A 20,729-nucleotide genomic window follows, 5' to 3' on the forward strand; every position below is an offset into this window, starting at 1 on the left:
AATTTGAATTGAAATAAAATGGTCCCCGCGCCGTTTAAAATCACAACATTAAAAACCCCACATTTTTCTGATATTTGAACAATCGTTTTAGATTAATGAACCATTTATTTATTTAGCGTTTTGTTAAAAAGGTAACTACATGTTAGTTTTTGTTTACTTGATTTGTGATTCTAGCCAAAACTCACTTCTCCAAGCCATGCTTTTTTGAGAACTTGAGCAGTCAAGAGTCACGAGTAAAGAAGGAAAGTAGATTTGATTTGTCTCCATCGGCCGACCGACAACAGTAACTGATCCTTCTAACTAACGACTAGGCCTAGCCCTTTTAGGCGAGGTAGGCCTAGCCAATTTTGTTTTTGCTCAGCACCTTCTTTATTGACCACGTACCAATCCCATCGTCTTTTCTCACCACTTTCCAAACCATTTTCCAAGAAAGGTTTTGAGGGCGGACGGAGGGGTCTTATCGTCTCATCAGCAGAGAGAGGCGTTCATTTTGGTTGTTTGTAGGTAGCCACGGCACGGCGTATAAATTAATTCATATATTATTAAATCATATCATTTATTATATTGATTGATATTATTTACTGAGTTTATACTTGTGTTAAATATTGTAATTTACATAGATTTATACTTTTGTAATCTCGGTACTGTATCTTTAGCCACGGCGAACCTTTAAAAAAAAGGTAAAATTGTATGGAAAAAATAATTTTTTCAATACAATTTTACCTTTTTAAAATAATAATTCCATTTTATTAATGTCACATTTGCTAATAGTTAAATTATTCACTTAACAAAAATGTGATCGCCAACAAAATTATTTTCATAAAAAACTGTAATTTAAAGCACAAATAGTCGAATTGTCTGTGAGTAAATTTAAAAATTTAACTCACTGTTAATTTTGTCTATGTGAAAGTGAATAACTTCATGACATTTAAACTCCAAAATAGCCTAGGTTCAAAGACTGATTTTATAAATCTTTATTTTTCATGATTTAGGTGGGGAAAATGCATCTTTAAAACTATTTGCATTATGCCGGAAGATCGCCACAAATAATTTTAATATAAAGTAATAAAATTAATTTGGGTCTCTCAAACTCTCAAATCATTAAAATTAGCATTCCATGGAAAACTAACAATTTTGGAAGAAGGGAACGAGACGAGGTATTCAAAATAAGAAATCCATCATAAAATATTAAACAGTGTGTAAAATTAATTTACAGTATCTATATATTATAATTTGTTGTAATGCATACTTACTGTAAAATATTTCGCAGAAGTACTGTAGTGCAGTTTTAGGCAGGCCCGTCGTGTATGCTCTCTTTCCCTCGTTTTTTAATCTGCGTTTATGTTGGTTTTCAGAGTTAATATTAAAGTTGTTCTAGTTCACTAGTAAAGTATACATTGGTGAGTCAAAATACTGTACCATGCATGGAATATTGACTCACATATTTCTATTTCACAGATGACACTTGCACAAGTGAAGGGCTGGTTAAAGGCCCAATATAACATACAAGTACATAGTGAGTGGGTAGAAGCTTGCTTGGACTGGATTAAATCTGAACATCAGGTAAGACACACCTCCCAACCAGGGAGAGGTATACCGCCCTGTCCCAACCCTCCAGATAATCGTAAAAGTTTCTTGATATTTTGTGTTGTCTAACCGCTCTCCTGCAATTTCTAATTTTTTTGTGAAATAAGAATATATGTAAAAAATGTAAAATTATGCACTTGTCAATTGTATGACCCACCGCAGTATACAACCTCCAGGAGAGGTGCGTTATGGATGTGTCATTTTGTAAATAATTATTGACACAGGGGTGCTTCAAACAAAAAACCTAGATAGTATGTTACATCAATGAACAATGTGTCAATGTCTGTCACCTTACCACCCACCATATTATGAACACAATGGTCACGATGCGTCAAAATGGTCGCCTAAAGGTAAGTCATTTTTTGTAGGAGTGTGTCATGGTATTCATAAGGTATGATGCACATGGTGGGTCATACAATTGACAACTTTCTACTAAAACTAGGCTCTAGAACCATACTAATAATAATATTGTTTGAAAGATAATTATAATTATCAGAATTTCATGCATTGTTGTGAATTAAATAAGTTGGTACCTCATTTTCCGACCTTTTGAATGCGGGATACCATTGTTTACTAATTATTGCCATATCTTTACATTTTTTTAATAGCACCCCTCTTAATTTACACATGACTTCATAAAACCACCTATATTTCATTTATGGGAGGTCTGGTATTGAAAGTGTTTTTTTAGTATTTAATTATAATTAGTGACAAAAAATAATAAGTGGACCCATACAGTAGTTATAATAAACAATGGCCTACTGTACTGTATGGAACTCTCTGGCCACTACTATCGAATATGCCATATAGCATGTACAGTATCTTTGAGCCCAGTTCACCAATTACATGAAAGAAGTTCTGATTTTAATGGTAGCAAATGCATATTAGGCTGCCAGTGAAAATCAAAATCCTTCGAATGTGTGGGATGTTGGTCAACTTTTAACCAGTAATAACACAATTTTAACATCCTAACTTTTATCAAAAGTTGCTTATACAGTTTAATTAAAAGAATACACAGATTGCACATTAAAATGAAAGTGGGTCATACACCCAGGCTTTTTCAAGTATTACAGTTGCCAAAAGTTGTCTGTTGATTGTTCATCATACATGTATTTCAAATTGCAGTAGCTGACAACAAAGTGTATGCATTTGTTTAATCCTAGTGCCTGATTCATAAATAGCATTAACCATTTAATTGCAGGGACAAGTTTTAAATGACAACAACCTGAATTATCTAGTGTATGAGCAATGGCTAGGTTCCGATCTCTCTGAAATAGCGCCCCCAGTGTTGCCAGATGGAATCAATAAGCAAGTGAAAACTGAGTTAAAGGGAAAATACTGCTTGCAGGTATAGAGTCATTTATGTTCTTGTAACTTTTTTGAAAGCTGTATCAATCACATATGTTTAATTCTCTGCTATAAACTGTGAAGACTAATGCATTTCTCTGTAGGTCTTTATAAGGAATATTAGACTTGGGCTAGAATTTAACTGTCGTAAAAATTGTGTATGCGAAAATATTGGCACATACTGTAATACTGCATAGCAAACTGCATTCATATTATTATATATGTTTCACAATGTCTTTTTTTATTATCAGATGAATTCTATTGCGGATGTAAGTGAATCCGCCTACTCACAACTACAGCAAGCAAAAGGAAAAGTGAATGAAAATGTGCTAGTTACAGCTACTCAACCAACACAAACACAGGTAAGATTATGGACTGTAGTGTAACTAAATGATCACCTGACTACATCTGTAGAGGGCCTTATATTATATAAATGTCCTCTGTTTCATCTGTTTATGAGGACAAGTTGGGATTATGTCGACACGGTAACTCACCGCAACTCAACTATACTGAAAGGAACTAGGGTCGGAGCACTTATGTCGACTACACTAAAACTCACTGTAGTAACTAGTAATGGTTACAATATTTTTATTTTATTTTTATTTGTTCTTTCTTTAAACTGAAATACACTTTCAATACAAATGTACTGATTTCCAAAGTGGTTCAGTAAACATATTTACAACAAAAATAAAATATAAAAGAAAAACAAAAAGAAAGAAAACAGATATAAAACTATTTACAATTGTGAAGGAAAAAAGGTTAATACATATATGATTTCTATAGTGAAGGTTTAAAAGTTGCCAAATACATATGGAGTTCTGATTTTATGTTATTTGGTAGAGAATTCCATAGTTTAGTTGATCTATAAACAAAAGTTCTTTTACCCTGAGAGTTATACTGCACATGCGACGTGATTCATAGTTATATTAGAACCAGTATGCGAGAGTGATCATTACATTCAGTCCCAGAAAAGATAGAACATGTTCAACTCAACGCGCTTATGTCAACATATTTTGCATCTTGCGTTCAGTCACTAGAAGTGCTTATTTTATATCAACACAGTTCAGGCTTATGTCATTGTCAGCATTCCTGGTCGACATACAGTAAGTTAGATGACAATTATTCAAATTTGAAAGAATGACTAAAGCTACTGCTGTTTATGGTGACCAACTACAGTAGCAGTCAAGTCAATAAAGGTCATCCTCAATGCAATGTTAAATTTAGAAGCAATTAATATTTAACATTTTGTAATTCTTTTAGTTCAAAAATAGTAACAAGTCCAGTAGAATGCTAATGTTATATTTGACTGATGGACATCAAAATCTACAAGCTATGGAGTATAAACCAATACAATGTCTTAACACAAATCTACTACCAGGAACAAAGGTATAAAATTATAATTTATTTTCTGTCTACTTGATTAATTTGATGCAAGAAGTTCGCGATTTAAAGCTCAAATGTTTGTTCAGATAGTTTTTAAATCCTCTTTTGTCGTGTTTCATTAAAAAAAAATTAATTGATTCACAACCTGCTAGGATATGACAATGTTTACTTCAACATAAATTAATATGACAATATTAATGTGCATCTCTAGGCTTGTATAGTATAGTGCATATTCGACTGATCGCATACGAGATCCTCAAACTACGAGTTAATTTTTTTTTGTTCTTTGAAGGTTGTTATAGAGGGAAGTATAACATGTAGACTAGGTGTCTTAATGCTATCAGCTGAGCACATCAAAGTACTTGGTGGAGAAGTGGATTCACTTCTTGAATCTAACTCTCAGATCCAGTTGTTGACTAAAGCTCTGTAAGTGAATTTGATTAAGTAGTACATTACCATATATTAATAATATGACTCAGGGGTTTTGTAAATCTTCAACCAGCAGATATTATCCACCTGTAAATGGTCTTTCCCGCCTGCTCCGGACCGGCTCCGTTAAATAAAATTGAAATTCAATGTAAAGGGATATGGGAAATATTTAGTTGAAATTAAATATATTTTTGAAAGAGATCCATCTAAGCTTACAGTAGTAACATTATGGCTGACCACATCATTATCTGGTATATCCTGAAATGTCAAAGGGTTGATTTAAATTTGTTTCTACTACGACTTACTGTAGGTCAGATGAAGGCCGAACAAAAGTTCCTGAACACTTCAAAGATAGAATCACAAGAAGACCAGTTACTAATGAGCCGGACAAGCAACCATTGGTGAATAAAATGAACGGTGCCTCCACTGATGAGGACATTCTGATGGAAGATGACGATGACTTTAATGATGACATACTGCAAGAGTTGAAGGAAATTGAACAACAGGAAAAACCACATATCCAGGTATTAATGGAAGCTAGGAAGTTTAAATATTAATAGCAGTATGAAATAGACAGGATAATAATAAAATTATTAACTTTTTAGTTAATAATTTTTACTCTCAATTGTTGAAAAATTGCATCAAGACTGCTAAACACTCCTTTCAAACTTCCAAAAGTACTAATCTGAGACTGTTGTGTAATGCTTTAAAAAATATAAAAAATTCCACTATAGCTCTGCAATGAAGTTGCACATTTCAAACAAATTAATTTATTATAAACTGATTATAGAATTATAGACTGAACCAAAAGTGTCAAATTACCTTCACTACTTTCTGAGGCTGCACTAAATGATTATATCGAACTATCCTAAATGCCAATCTCTAGACTGGACCAAACGTTTTCCGTCAAATTACCTTTACCACTTTATAAGGCAGCACTACAAGGATTTTATAAAACTATCCTAACCCTCTAGACTGGACCAAACGTTTTCCGTCCAATTACCTTTACCACTTTATAAGGCAGCACTACAAGGATTTTATAAAACTATCCTAACCCTCTAGACTGGACCAAACTTTTCTGTCAAAGTACCTTCACCACTTTTCTCAAACTGCACTAAATGTTATTCTTTCAAAATCAACTAAACAATCATATAACAGCAAAATGTCATTATTTTGTAGCATGAAGCTGATGTATGGCCTGAAGATGTTGATGAAGAATGGCCTGATGATGATGACCAGTGGCCAGATGATAGTCACATTTTAAATATTGCTGACAATGGCAAATCACAGGCTAATTCTGCTGGACATCAATTGCAGGATAATGGTGAAGAATGGCCAGATGATGATGAACAATGGCCGGATGATGGTGACCAGTGGCCAGATGCTGATGACCAGTGGCCAGACGATGATGACCACCTTCTAGAATCTATTCCAGATGATGCACTTCATCCAGGTAAGGAACATGAATAGTTTTAAAATTGTTTTATTTATATATATATTTAAATTATTAGAATGTTTGGCCAATAATATCAAATTTGTTTTGGCCTGAATGGTACAGGACTGAGACGAGAGCCCTTGACAGCCACCTCCCCCAGCCACGACCTGCTTGCTACCTGTGACCTGCCTTGAATCAATCAAAAGTAGTGATGTCATTCTGCATAATAAATCATTTGTCCAGCCACGACCTGCTTGCTACCTGTGACCTGCCTTGAATCAATCAAAAGTAGTGATGTCATTCTGCATAATAAATCATTTGTCCTTTTAATTAATGCTAATTAGATAAAATAGGAGACATTGACCTTGTAACTTCTGTCTACACTATCTAACTTTATGTGACAAAAAAAAACCTGATGTGCCCATATATGGACATGATGATGTCTTATCACTTTTTTTGTCAAACTAGTTCGATAGTGTAGACATAGCTTTACATCAATATTGATCAACATTTTTCTGTTATATATTTAAGGAGAGACAACAACAAAAGTAGTCGCTGAAAACAATATACATTTACAAGACACAAAGCCTAAACATCGTTTAGTTTGTGAGACGAAACCTATGGTAACAGAAAGAAGTTGGAGCAGTAGTTCTTCCAACTCTACATTTGGAAATTACACATTAAAATCAAAGCCAGTTGCACCTAAACAAGTACAGCAGGTGATACCAAATAGACAAAAAGTACAGCCCCAGTCTGTAGTTACAGACCAATCAAGTCTGCCAAACATTGGACTAGACCATAATTTAAAGAGGGAGGTTAAAAAGGAAACTGTTGTTGAAGATGTTATAATAATTACAGATGATGAGGAAGAGGAAGAAGAAGACATGAACCAGTGTAAGTTAAATTGATTTTAAATAATACATAATAATAATAAAATAAATGATAAAATATGATCTATCATCATTGTGTTAACCAATCATTTTTGCCATACTGCGTTGAAACACCTGTTCACCCAGGTGTACATATGGATACCTGGTTAGGTCAAAGCACCAACTGCCCTGATTTATTGACTGCAGTATGTTTCAATGGTTTGATCAACATAAGCTGGGTAATAATTTAAAAAGCGTCATTTGTACATACATGTTGCCCAGAATTTTTTTAGCTTCATCAATTTTATTTAGCTTTTTGCTTATTTTATTTTGTCTCTCTATTGATACATTTTTTCAGTAATTTGTCTTTGGATTCATATATAAATATAAATAAATTTAGATCACCTGGATATATATGTATAGTATTTGCGCTATAAAATGAATGCATTTTGACATTATTATTTAAATTTAAATATGCATTTTCAAAGATTGACCTGATTAAAAACAATATGCAATTTATTACCACCATTTAAATAAAAACTCTTGATCTTGTTAAAGGCACTATAGAAATGATGTTTGTATTAAAACAAAACTGAACTATACTGTACATCAACATGCCGTTAGCCCTCCTTTCTCTACCCTCTTCTAGCCCTCTTCCTAATGCTGAATTTTTGTTTTGTTGCAGGCACCTCAACAAAATCAGAAATTATTTCTCTACAAGAATCTCTACAACTTACTCAAGGAAACTTTAAAATTAAGGTATTAAACATACTCATTTATTTTTGTCATGATTTTTTATTACTCACATTTTCATTAATTTTGATTAAATCGGTTTGGTGTTTTTTACAGTCATTGACAAATAAGTGATAGAAATTAAAGAAACAATACTTTTTTTTTTTTTAGGGACATTTCACAACATTAATTACTGGTTTGAGTTACGACTCCTCTGGTTGGAAATTGTCAGCCACAGTAACTGATGATGATGGAAAAACAACATTGGATGTTGACCTAGATGATAAGGTAGTCTTTTTCAATGATATGTTTGCTCAAGGCGCTGTGAACTCAGTACAAGTCATGTCACTGCAGCCAATTACACTCTCTACACTATTACAATCGCACTCCTCTGTAGTAGGTCCTTTATATTAAAGGACACACAAATGTTTTGTGTACCCTGAGCCTACGGTTTGTAATAGTTTGTATCTGAGAAAACTGGAGAGAGTTTGCCAATATTAAGGCAATGGGTTAACCACGGTTCAATTATTCTTCATAGTTAATGTTTTTTACAGTATTGTCTGTTTATAAATTTTATTGTTATTCATTTTTGTAGGTACTTTCTCAACTTATTGGATTTACTGTTCTCGAAATGATGGTGAGTAGCATTTATATTGTTTCACTTTTTGAATTGAAAATGTCAAAATTGGAATCATGAGTAGGTGCATAGGTGGGGTTAAGTATTATGAAGATGACTTTGAACAGATATTAATTTTCATCTAGTATGCAAATAATTAGTGCGATGGTACAAATAATTTCATAAGGTGCGATTATAACCAACTTTTCTTTCACCGAATGAAATTTGTTCCATTGCACGAATATAAAACATTCATTGTGCTTTTAGCGAGAGCCATTCAGAATGCGACATTTTTGTACTCATAGTAGAACAATTATAAACAGTGCACACCACATGTTGATCGAACATGACCAGTCAAAACAGCCTTTCGTGCCTATAATTGCTCACTGTGTAACAAAATGAACTTGAACTGAAATGAAATTGCAGTACTCATGCGCATAATGACATTGCACTCTTGATGACATCATTAAGAGTGCACTAGAACATTTATTTAATACCATGTGACCCACAATCCTCCAATCAAATGACAAGAATCTACTTATGACTGTGTTTTAATTATTTCTATCTAATTGTCATATTTTTAGTAATTTCAAATTCCTTTGACTTGTTGTTATTCATAGTTGATGAAGAAAGAAATGAAGAACAATAAGAAAGAGGTTGCAATACGGATTAAATCGGTGAGTAAACCAAAACAGTAAATAAGAGATATACTGTATATATCTAAAACCTTTTCACACTGCAAAAAGTAACAACAAGTTGTAACCAGGGTTACATAGTGTGCAGACAATTTTGTGAAAAATTTCATAGAGTACCCTTGAGACGACTGTTTTTTTGTGTTCTGAAATGTCCTGAGTTGTTACTGCGCATGAGTAATTGCCCTGGTATTAAACTGACCAATTATGGTAATCAAATATACTTTCTAACAATTTTCTCAAGGTTTGAAAAACGTGTAATAAACCGGGAGCTAAAAATACAATTGTTAGATGTGAAAAGGGTATGACATAAAAATAATGTCTTAGTTTTTTTTCCTCAGGGATTATCGGAATGCCAGGAAGCGTTGAAGAAAATGCATTGTGTAATGGTGATAAAGAAGACCAATCTTACTGGCCATCCTTGTGTTATAGAAGTCGATTATCAAAAATCATAATTATATACACTTATATAACAGTTATTATATTACAGTTTATATAGATTAATTACATTACTGATTCGGATTCTGTTTGAAGTACTGTATAAGGAAAATAGAAAAAGCAACCTCCGCCACCAGAGGGAAAAGAAAAAATGTATCAAGAATCGTGAATCGGGTCGTAATCCTATCAGAAATTTAAATGGAGCTACGTTTACATACCCTTCGCAGTACATGTATATATATGTATATGTATGTTTATACATGTGAACATATGCAATGCTTAAAATGATGTAATGTAGAATTTAGGTTAAAGTCATCGCAAATGAAAGACCATCTATTAGCCAGGTGCTAGGAGATACGTCCCATTATGTCATAAACTCCAAAGACTCCCTATTAGCCAGGTGCTAGGAGATCCCACGTCCCATTATGTCATAAACTCCAAGCAAAATTAACAACATCATAGCGAACCATAGCTATTTTAATTCATGGTTTTTCTGAACAAGTATGTTTTATTTAAATTCAAATTATGTATTGTACTGTATATAGAAATTAAATTATTGTATACATTGATAACATTTTTGAGTTTTTTTGTGCCTGTATCAACTTTAGTTTAATAATTTGATATTTGTCTTTCATATTTCTTTTATAACAAATATCAAACTTTGCACTTACGTAATATTCACTAGGCCTACTAGGTTTTTAAAAATAAGAAGAAAACTTTAATGAATAATGCTAAGTAAAGACTGCAGCTGCTGTTCTCCCCCCATGAAAAAGTTTATCTTTTTCAAAATGAATTTTGGTACAACGCCCTCTATACAAAAAAAGACAAAACGTTCAAGATGGCGGCTTCCTCAAGAGAAACAACAAACGATACGGTTTTTTCTTCGTTTATGACAGAGGTAGCATATATTTTCTAAATAACTAAATAATTTGTCCTACATAAGAAAAAGCTAAGGTACAAAACTGCATACCAATTTGTCATGATTGTGGAGTCCAGGCCTTCGCTGATAGAGTTAGGCCCAATAGCCAACATCCAAACAGCAGCATCACGGCGCATTTCATGGCCATGCTGTGTGTTGGCCTATGCTTTTTAATCCGGCCTAACAAGGCCTAGACTAACCGACTAATCCCATCCGAAGCTATGGTCCAGGTATCTATCTATCTAGGCTCACTCTCTAGGCCTAGGGGCCTAGGCTATACTAGCCTAGATTAATCATAAATCATAAATAAATGTTTTTGATTGATGCCAGCTTTATTGTGATGATTATCATTTAATGTTGTCTAGGCTAGGGCCTATCTATGTCTTATGATGCTATTTAATTGACTAGAGGCCTAGCTAGGGCCTAGGCCCTATGATTTATAAAATAATAAATAACTATTTTCCAAAAAATGTGTTAGGCCTATATTGTACATCAATCAATAATCCGCCACTTCACCTAATTGTCTGAAATTCATTTCTAGGCCTAGGCCTATAGATAGGCTATATAATAAATATATATTGGGAGAAAGGGTTACGTCAGAAATTATACATTTATTTACTGAAATTGAGAATGGAATCTCCAGCCACATGATCTTAAGAAGTGTTATGACAATGTGAAATAAACTAAAGTAGGCCTAGTCTTTAGATGAGTATTGAATGTAAATACAGTACATCTGTAGGCTACAACAATTGATTGATATTTTTTTATCAGGTAAAAGAAATAGAGAAGAAGGATTCGGTTTTAACAAGCAAACAGCAAATTGACCGTTTATTGCGTCCAGGAAGTACATACTTTAACCTTAATCCATTTGAGGTATTTATGCTAGTTATATTTTCATTAATTAACTGTTTTTCTCACAAATCTAACCCAATTTTACCTACCAGGCCATACTAAATCTCAACCACATTACTGTATAATGTAATCAAATATCTTATATGGAGACCAAACTTGTCAATGTTGGTCTTGAATTGATGCATGTGTAGTCTATATAATACATGATTTGATTTTAACATTAACTTCAAAGGGAATATTTTGGTATAAATTCCTTCACTTACAAAAAAATATACAAGTATGAAATTTGCCTAGACAGCCGAGTCTAGTGTCAAGCGATAAAGGCTATAGCACTAGAAACTGTTGCCATACCAGGGAAGAGTGTAATTTCACTTTTCTATAGCCATACAAGTGGTAGGTTAAATGCTCTTCTTGACCATGGTTCTTGTAGTAGAACAAGTCTAATAATTATGTAATAATTTAATTAAATATACTGTAGTAACCATTCATTGTAAATTAAGAGATAACCACAACATAGGTTTGTCTTACAACAAACAATTGTTCTTGTAGGTTTTACAAGTAGATCCAGCTATGAAGGTTGAAACTATTAAAAAGCAATACAGAAAGGTAACATTACACATACTTTAAATACTTTTTTGCAGTATAATATTGTACTATATTTGATTTGACCATAATTAGGAAATATTCTATTTTTACATGTAGGAAATAGATTGATAATATAAGTAAGTCATTGTAATATATAGTGTGTGGATTGATGCTAACATTTAATTTGTCACTGACAAATTATAGGTGATCTTTTTGTGATTGTTGATTTAATGAGAAAGAATAAATTAATTTAAAAAAATTAATAATGCAGTGTGTAAATAATTAATGTATCATGTTAATAAGACTATTTAATATTTAAAATCTTTGAAAAGTTCTTTTCTGTTACAGTACGTCATTATAAAACCGATTACTCTCACTGCAGTGATGAAGGTTTAGTGTTAATCAAAAGCTAGTTCCTTTCTTGCTGTTTTACTTTATCGTTACGTTTTGATTTAGGTTTTAGCTGTATATTTACAGTATATCTCCATTGAGATAACCATCAAATTTTTAGTATTTTGCCTTTTAATTCATAATATTAAGTTGATATAAAATTTGTTGTTTTCAGTTATCAATATTAATTCATCCAGACAAGAATCCTGATAACAAGGAGCGTTCATTATCAGCCTTTGAAAGTAACAATTATTTTATCATTTACAGTTAATAATATATAAATAGCAATGGTAGATATGGAATAACCCAATACAGATTTATACAAAAATGTTGTCATCTAGTTTAAAAATCCTTTGTGCACAAACAAAACCATGCATTATTTGTAAATTGTATCAATTAGTAAATTAAAATATGTAATTTTTTTTATGAAATATCGATTTTTTGTCAATAAATTTTATCTTTGGGTAATTTAGTAAAAATTAAATTAGTCTACTAGAGGACAAGGCTATTTTCCAAAAATAATTCCTAACAATTTATTTACATTTTGTATATACACATTTTTTCTTATTTGATATAACAGTCATAAATAAGGCAATGAAGCATATAGAAGATGAAACTCAAAGAAAACGTGTTTTAAATACTATTCAAGAGGCCAAAGAAAAAACAGAGTTTGATGTAAGTAAATGTGTACTCATTATTAAAACATACATTACAGTATATGGTATTGTAGAAATAATGAATGTTATGAGTTAAATGGGAATAATATTTTATGATTTGACTGTTCTATTTGACAGAGCCAAGTTCAATAAAACAGTAAATTTCTCAGCTCTGGACTGGGCCTAACAATATATGCTACATTCTATATACTAGTTTGAGCGTCACATATAATTGTGCTAATTGCAAGGAAAACAAAATTGAAAAATATCTTAAACAATAATTTTAAAATGGATTAGCTCTGATGCAAATGTACTCAATACAGTTATGAGTACATTTTAAATACAGGAAAAGTTACTATTGGGTTGTATGCAATGAAACTCACACCCTCATTGAGTATAAATGACTAAGAAATGATTAAAACTCTACTCGCATTATAAAACAGATCAAAGCCATACATTGACAATATTTAAACATACATTTTCAGCTTGAAGAAAAGAGGAAGAAACTTAAAAAGGAAGGAAAATCAACAGTTATAGAAGAAGATAATCCAGAAAGGGTAAGATAAAATCAATGAATTAATTTATAAATATTAAAGTCTTCTGCACTTAAAAATTAAAATAATATGAAATATGTAATATATGTTTTAAAACAATATAAACTCTAATGCATGTCTGTACAATTGAGGGACTAGTACTGTTCCGCTGTACCACGCCGAGAGTGTTAAAAGAGTCGCTATCCAATTGAATTTGAACAATACCATGATGGTCTAATGGTTAGGATGTCTGCATATCATTACCAAGTAGAAGGTTCCGGTTTCATATCTTGGTTGGGCCGACTTTTTCTCATTCTCACAGATATCCTTATCTGTATTGTTTCAAATTAAAATTAAATTTCAATATATCACTTGGTGGTTTAGAATATATTCTGTGCCTGTTAATTAATATAATAATACCATGAGGGTCCCAAATGATCAGCAAATGCTGAATGGATCACCATCAATAAATATGGTTAAAATAATAATTAAAATAAAATAAATATAATTTAATGTAGCTTAATTGTCACCATTGTCTATTTGTGTTCAAGACATCTCAAAATGTCAAATCTTTATTATGATATCTGTCCACATTATGACCCATATCCAAACTGATTAAGTCTAGTTGTACTTGAAACATACATACATAAATAAACGTACATGTAAATCATAAAATATTTTATAACATCAAACTATTTAAACAACATACATATGAATATGTGATTTGCCATGCCGATCAGGTTGAGAGATTTGTCTCAGACATATTTGAACAGCATTTGAAACATGTTTTCTAGCATAAAGCTGCCCTCTACAAAACAACAGTAAAACTGTTCGCTGATTATGAGAGGCGGCGTAAGGAGTTAGAGGATAGAGAGCAACAGATAAGGAAACGAGAACGTGAGGAAGAAATTGCAAATGAAGATAAGACAAAAAAGCAAAAAGAGTGGCAGAAAGAATGGGAGGTAAGTTCAAAGGTCATCACACCTTAGCAAGGTGCATCTATATAATAGTTACGATTTTCAATCATTTTTTTTCCATTTCATTTACAGTATTTATTCAACTAAAGCAGTAGTTAAAAATATTAAAGCCTCGATTGTACTGGACTTAATTCGCCAGCTAAATTAACCAGAATAAGTTCAATCCGGACACTGGCTACAATTCCCTCCGTGTTAAAGTCCAATGGTTACTTTTACTGACCACTGCCTGCCCAGTAGAACTGACCATGGTCTTGTTAAAAATAATCACGCCGGCTGAAAAGTCCAATCCGAACGTGCAGTTAACTGCGTGAAATTATTCAAGTGGGAACAATGGTCAAATTTACAGATGGGCTTGGGTAAAGTTACCTTGGTAAAATTTATCATTTCAAGTCCAGTGCCAACAAGGCTTTATTTAAAATTCTTATTATTTTGTTTTAGGATGGGCGAACAAAACGAGTAGATAACTGGAGGACTTTCAACGATAAAAAGAAAAAGAAGAAAAGTAGTAATAAGGGACAGTTTCGACCACCAAAGCCTAAACTTGAGCAACGATGATTGAAATATAAAGTAACAGCCCATATTGCCAAGTCTACTATTTTCAGGACTTTATAAGAAGTATTTTGATACTGAACTTGTTTTTGTAGTTTGGTATTGTAGGTTTGTACCAGAAGCAGCCATTAACGGCTGTATATTTTGAAGGTGTCACTTGTGTACAATCCTACATATTTTCTGGATCACACTTCTGAGATGATCCATCTTTGACAATCTTTGGAAATGATCCCAGACCAGAATACAACTTTAGCCAATATATTGGTCATTATTTTAGACCGTGGCCAAAAGTCTGTTTAATTTTAATGTTGTTTCTAACTGCTGAAGGAGCACAAACGACTATTAATAGTTATAGCTACATTATAGTTGATGTTTGCATGAGTTGGAATGATGGTTAGAAGAGAAGAAAAGAAAAAATATAGATCTACTATGCCGTATTATAAAGACTATTTTTCAAAGACTTATGATACTGTATGAAGTACAACATTGTGATTTGAATACCATGTGATGCCTTTCTGTCACTGATATCTGTTTGGCTAGTAATCAAATACCTTTTGTTTTAAATACTGCTACTGCTATTACAGTCAGCTGTTAGTAGATCATGCTTTTGATCATTATGTTAGAAATCGCAGAGAGTTTAAATGATAGATGGTATTGCAGTTTTGCTTTTGCTTTAAACATGTATACAATAGGAATGCAGATCTCGTCTTATACTTTGGAAAAGGATTACGGCTATTGTACCTTGGAATGGAATTTGTTATGGTCATCTTGGCTGAAAAGAATTGTGATCATTAATACAGAAATAATGTTTGACAAACGATATTTTGATTTTACTAGGGAGCCCCGTAAAATCCAGCTATAATACATGCAAACCTGTGTTTATATTTTACTAGGGAGCCCTGTAAAATCCAGCTATAATACATGCAAACCTGTGTTTATATTTTACTAGGGAGCCCTATAAATCCACTATAGTTCATGCAAACCTATGTTTATATTTTACTAGGGAGCCCTGTAAAATCCAGCTAAAGTTCATGAAACTATGTTTATATTTTACTAGGAAATCTTGTTTCATTCTAATGCATTCTAAGAATAGAAAAATTGGTTTCTCCTACTTACTACACATGCATAATATGTGTGGCATAAAGTGATTGTTGTAAACAATTTTCACCATAAAATGTTTGCTTGTGTGACAGCCCATAATAATAATCTGTAAAAGAGTGTAGTTAAGCAGGGAGTTAAAAAATTAAGTAAACATTTTTTATTTTGAGAAAGTGAATGTTTGTATTTACTATATAACAATACAAAGATGTACTTTCCATTGGCTATTTTCATTTTGGCTTGTATTTCAATATTTTCTATTGTTTTATTTAATATTTTAATGCATTACTAGCAAAATATTTATTTATTTAAATGCAGTCACTTAAAAGTGATTAATCAGCAACGTGTCTACATTCCTTCTTGATTTTGCTTGTGAACATTCTTAGCACATTTTTTTTAGAAAAGTACCATTGGTATTTCCAAAATTCCAAAAAACTCCTACCTATTAGTATTAAATTACAAGTTTATTTATGTTTTGGCATCTAATAAACTATATTAAAATCAAGCAATAATTAGTTACTAAAGCGTTGTCCACACACACTAAAGAAGCATGCATGGGATGAAGCGTTGTCCACACACACTAAAGAAGCATGCATGGGATGAAGCGTTGTCCACACACACGAAAGAAGCATGCATGGGATGAAGCGTTGTCCACACACACTAAAGAAGCATGCATGGGACAAAGTCAAGATAATCAAAATTATATCCAAGTTACAACCAACACATGAGCTTATTTGAACAGTTAACGCTTAAATTCATGTGACAAAAAAATGTGATGTGCCCATATATGTACATGGTGACATCATATCACTACCATATTTGGGCACATCACACTCTTTTTGTGAAACTAGATTGATAGTGTAGACAGTATACATAGTGTAAACTGTATTTAACTACAATAGAGAAAAGATCATGTAAACATAGTTTATACAGGGAGTTGTAAAACTCTATGGTTTATATTGAGTTGAGATAATGATTGTAATGTAATGATGATTGGCAATGGTTAAATGACGCATTCTTCCAACCCACTGGCCCTTTAAAAATCTGCAAAAAGTTCAATTGGAAAAAACTAATATGTTTTTATTTGAATGTAATTAGTTTACTAGTATTTAAAAATCAATGTTATGAGGTAATACATTCTTTTATTGTAATGTGTTTTTTTTTAATTCTTGTCCTAACAATGTTAATACACCTTGAATTTCATCCAAGATTTTCTAAGTACAGGGCTACCTCTAATAGCAGATCTTCAGTATATTATCTAATTTTAATTGTTCAGTGTTATGGCAGGACTACTTCCAATTTAAAACAACATACAGGACCCGGGTTTAGTATATTAATCTGCAGATGTGTCATTTGGACACATTTCGTCCAGTTATAGTTGCATTTTTAACTGCTTAAATTTAACCCACATAAAGATCTGGGTTTAGTATACTTTGTATTTATTTCTATTGTGTAGGGCTATAGGAGTGGATCCAGGAGGTAGCGCTAGGGGTGCTCGCTCCCTCTTTTGCCAAAGAAGGAAAGACCCTTGGTTTTGTACACCAAGGGGTCCTCCAACACTGGGTAGTTGCATTGAAACTTCTCATGCTGTGGGGCCTCAAAATCTCTGAGGCCCCTGAGTTTAGCCAGTGAGCACTCATAGCTGTTACCATTAAAAAAATCCTGGATCCATCCCTGGTATTTAAAGTATGTTATATATTGGAAAGAAACATTTATGGTTATACATGGCTACCTCCAATTAAAAAACACAGAAGACTGGTCTATCAAATCTGTTAATACAAGAAAGTTTAATGTAATTGTGTCCAGCTATAGTTATGCTATAGATATACACTATACACTACGTGTATCATAATGATCGTATTATAATGTATATTTTTTATAACAATGTACTGTGTATATTAAGATACAATGCAAGCTGTTACTCCACATCAGAATAAATTCAATAAAGAACATGGTTGATTACTTTGAACTTTCCATATAGTAGGGCCTGTTTATGCTGCATATTGCCAAACTGTTTATTTAAAAAATATAATCTTTAAACTGACTAAATTTAAACTAAATTTATGTTTGATTGTAAATAATATTACCGTAATAATAATTGTACCCAAAATTCAATGTAATCAAGTGTTCTAGATACTACAGCTGTCAATCAAATAACTGTTCTTTTGCATTTCAGTTAAAAGTTGCACAGTGATAACCAGTTAAATGGCATTCTAACCAGTTAAATGACTTCTAACCAGTTAAATGGCATTCTAACTCCTAATAGTTTTGTGTTTTAACCGGTATTTTTATGCTGCCATTTAATAGTATAGTATTGAAAATTTGTCTCGTTTCTGCTGCAAAGAAGTTAGGGGCAATTTATTCACACAGTTATTATTTGGTTATTTTTTTGCGGCAAAAACAGGCCCTAAAAACTATAGTTAGTTATAATGTGTAGAAAGGATGCTGTTGCAGAGAGGTACAGTGTTCAAGCTTGTTTCTCTGCAATGTAAATAATAATAAAATATGTGAACTTTTCATCTTTTTTTGTTGTTGACTATTATTGATTATAATTTTATGCTGTGCCTAAATTATACTGGATACCAGAGTATATTCTAAATATCTCTCTAATCTCAGTAGTATTTACGTGTACATTCACAAAGTCTGATGATGTCATTACAGGGTGACTTCTTTGTGAATTATATAAATCTGATGTATACAAAAGTGTGAAGAAGTTATTTTAAATGTATGGTTCGACTTTCATTTTATTGTCAAAGTTAGAAAAGAAACTTATATTGTAGAACATTGATATTTAAAACCACAACATTCTATTATGTTATGACTTTGTTTAGGTACATCATTTGTGTTGTTTGTTCTGTATGATTGCCTCCTATGGTATATATATAGGGACAATGATGATAACATTTGCTTTTGAAAATACTCGGCAATGCATCTAAATACAGTACATAATAATTATACCCTTGTATTGCATATAAACAGTTCAAAATATTTCGGGCCTGTTCAGGCTAGTTATTTACCCAGATAAGTTGGTTCCTACCCATCAGAGTTAATGCATCACCTCACTCACCACTAGTTTCCTGAGGTCTTAAAATAATTTTGCCTCTTCAATATACCTTAACATGTATGACACTTGATGATAGAACGAGCAAATGACAGTGCATATGTTAACACTGTGTTTTAAATGTGGTACTACTGTATATCTCTGGTCTGATGTTTAGAATGGCGTTTTGCTTTTTGTGTGGAAGAGAATATAGTGGGTTGGGTTCATCCATATGGGTTGGGGTGTTTATTCAAAGCAGGATGTTATTCAAATAAATACAGTATTCACTATGCATACACATTTTTCTAGGTCCAGAACTGGATAACTCAAAATAAACAAGCACATTCTACAAATAAAATTTATTTATTTTAAATCAATAACTTGATTGCTGATAAATACTGTAAAACAGATATAGAAAATTAGTCAATAGTATTTTTCATATAAAATATACCGACTACAGTACACTACTACAATTGTTCATAAACCACAATTGATTATTGAGTTTTTCACGTTATCATAGATTCCTCAATTGATTCATTTTAAAGTTCAAGTACAACGTGAAACTACAATATTTTACCTCATTTAACTGGATTTATTATCATGATTTTTGTAAAAACCATAATATATAATTCTATTATAAATGTTGAACTTTTGAATAATAGTATATAATCTTAGACCAATTAAAATAAATATTGATAAATCTACATTTGTTTAGCACTATTTTGATAAAATATCAGAATGCTTGTGGTTCTTTAAATAATGTATTGTACCCCACAAACATGATGATTAATATAATCAGACTTTAAATAGTCCATTTTGTAGTTTTAACAAAGTTAATCACATTAGTAGAGAAAAACCAACAAATATAATGTTTTCACTTATAAAACGACAAAATAAATGGTTAAATTCAACCAAAAACCCATTGGCTGGCAGCCAATTAAACTATTTTTTTGCATAAATTACATTTTTCAGTTAAATAATTGTAATAATAAAAGTGAATAACTATTATGTGACATTAAAATGGCATTAAACAAAACAATTTAAAAAAATCTTTTTTGAAGGGAGACAATATCATATACAGACCACAATTTTCTTTCTAATTTACAGGTAAGTATTTAGCTAGTACAACCTATATGACTATAACATCAGAAAATGAATTGGCCATGAAACCATACCATTGAACCAGTTACATGTATAAACTGCTCGGCTATGGATAAACCACTTGGCCAATGCAAAAGGCAGCCATGGATAAACCACTTGGCCAATGAATTACTTTTTATTGTGACTTATCATTTTTCGCTATAAAGAAAATTGAATAGATGTACTTTCAATTGGTTCTTCTCTTCTCGTCAAGTATAAACAAATTATTTCAAAACCTTGCATTAATATTGGCCATTTAATATTAAAATGTATGAAACATTAGCAACCTTTTTGTTCCAGTCTGCTATGAAACAATAAAACCTGACAGCATCTGTGGATGCTCATCTTCGAATATGGTATTGCTTTTACATTAGTGAAATCACTAATTTTTACCCCATCAGATTACTAAAATATTCTCCTGGTCTCTGATGTTCCTGAAAACAAACTGTCATCTACATGTGT

General features: G+C 32.1%; 2 protein-coding genes across 2 annotated transcripts; both read left to right on the forward strand.

Annotated features, from left to right (window-relative positions):
* The first annotated feature begins 24 nt into the window (after nt 1–24).
* On the forward strand, nt 25–10,060 carry LOC140054678 (recQ-mediated genome instability protein 1-like). The gene is made up of 14 exons (XM_072099755.1): nt 25–131; nt 1,459–1,563; nt 2,789–2,935; nt 3,186–3,296; nt 4,195–4,320; nt 4,610–4,743; nt 5,057–5,270; nt 5,926–6,199; nt 6,713–7,075; nt 7,736–7,809; nt 7,954–8,070; nt 8,378–8,419; nt 9,019–9,075; nt 9,432–10,060. The coding sequence occupies exons 2-14, from the start codon at nt 1,459–1,461 to the stop codon at nt 9,543–9,545; spliced, it is 1,878 nt and encodes a 625-aa protein (XP_071955856.1). The 5' UTR covers nt 25–131; the 3' UTR covers nt 9,546–10,060.
* A 305-nt stretch (nt 10,061–10,365) lies between these two features.
* LOC140054695 (dnaJ homolog subfamily C member 8-like) lies at nt 10,366–18,604 on the forward strand. Its single transcript, XM_072099771.1, has 8 exons — nt 10,366–10,426; nt 11,219–11,320; nt 11,849–11,905; nt 12,450–12,516; nt 12,855–12,949; nt 13,416–13,487; nt 14,258–14,425; nt 14,879–18,604. Exons 1-8 carry the CDS (start codon nt 10,367–10,369, stop codon nt 14,993–14,995), a joined length of 738 nt encoding a protein of 245 aa, XP_071955872.1. The 5' UTR covers nt 10,366; the 3' UTR covers nt 14,996–18,604.
* The last annotated feature ends 2,125 nt before the right edge of the window (nt 18,605–20,729 follow it).

This window comes from Antedon mediterranea, chromosome 7 (assembly GCF_964355755.1).
Source record: "Antedon mediterranea chromosome 7, ecAntMedi1.1, whole genome shotgun sequence".
Taxonomy (NCBI): Eukaryota; Metazoa; Echinodermata; class Crinoidea; order Comatulida; family Antedonidae; genus Antedon; species Antedon mediterranea.

Excerpts from the sequence above, each read along its gene's own strand:
- LOC140054678 (XM_072099755.1), top strand. The coding sequence starts at position 1,459 with ATGACACTTGCACAAGTGAAGGGCTGGTTAAAGGCCCAATATAACATA. Across the intron at positions 5,271-5,925 it reads AGGAAAAACCACATATCCAG|CATGAAGCTGATGTATGGCC; the intron begins GTATTAATGGAA and ends ATTATTTTGTAG. Across the intron at positions 9,076-9,431 it reads TTGCAATACGGATTAAATCG|GGATTATCGGAATGCCAGGA; the intron begins GTGAGTAAACCA and ends TTTTTTCCTCAG.
- LOC140054695 (XM_072099771.1), top strand. The coding sequence starts at position 10,367 with ATGGCGGCTTCCTCAAGAGAAACAACAAACGATACGGTTTTTTCTTCG. Across the intron at positions 10,427-11,218 it reads TTTCTTCGTTTATGACAGAG|GTAAAAGAAATAGAGAAGAA; the intron begins GTAGCATATATT and ends TTTTTTTATCAG. Across the intron at positions 14,426-14,878 it reads AGTGGCAGAAAGAATGGGAG|GATGGGCGAACAAAACGAGT; the intron begins GTAAGTTCAAAG and ends ATTTTGTTTTAG.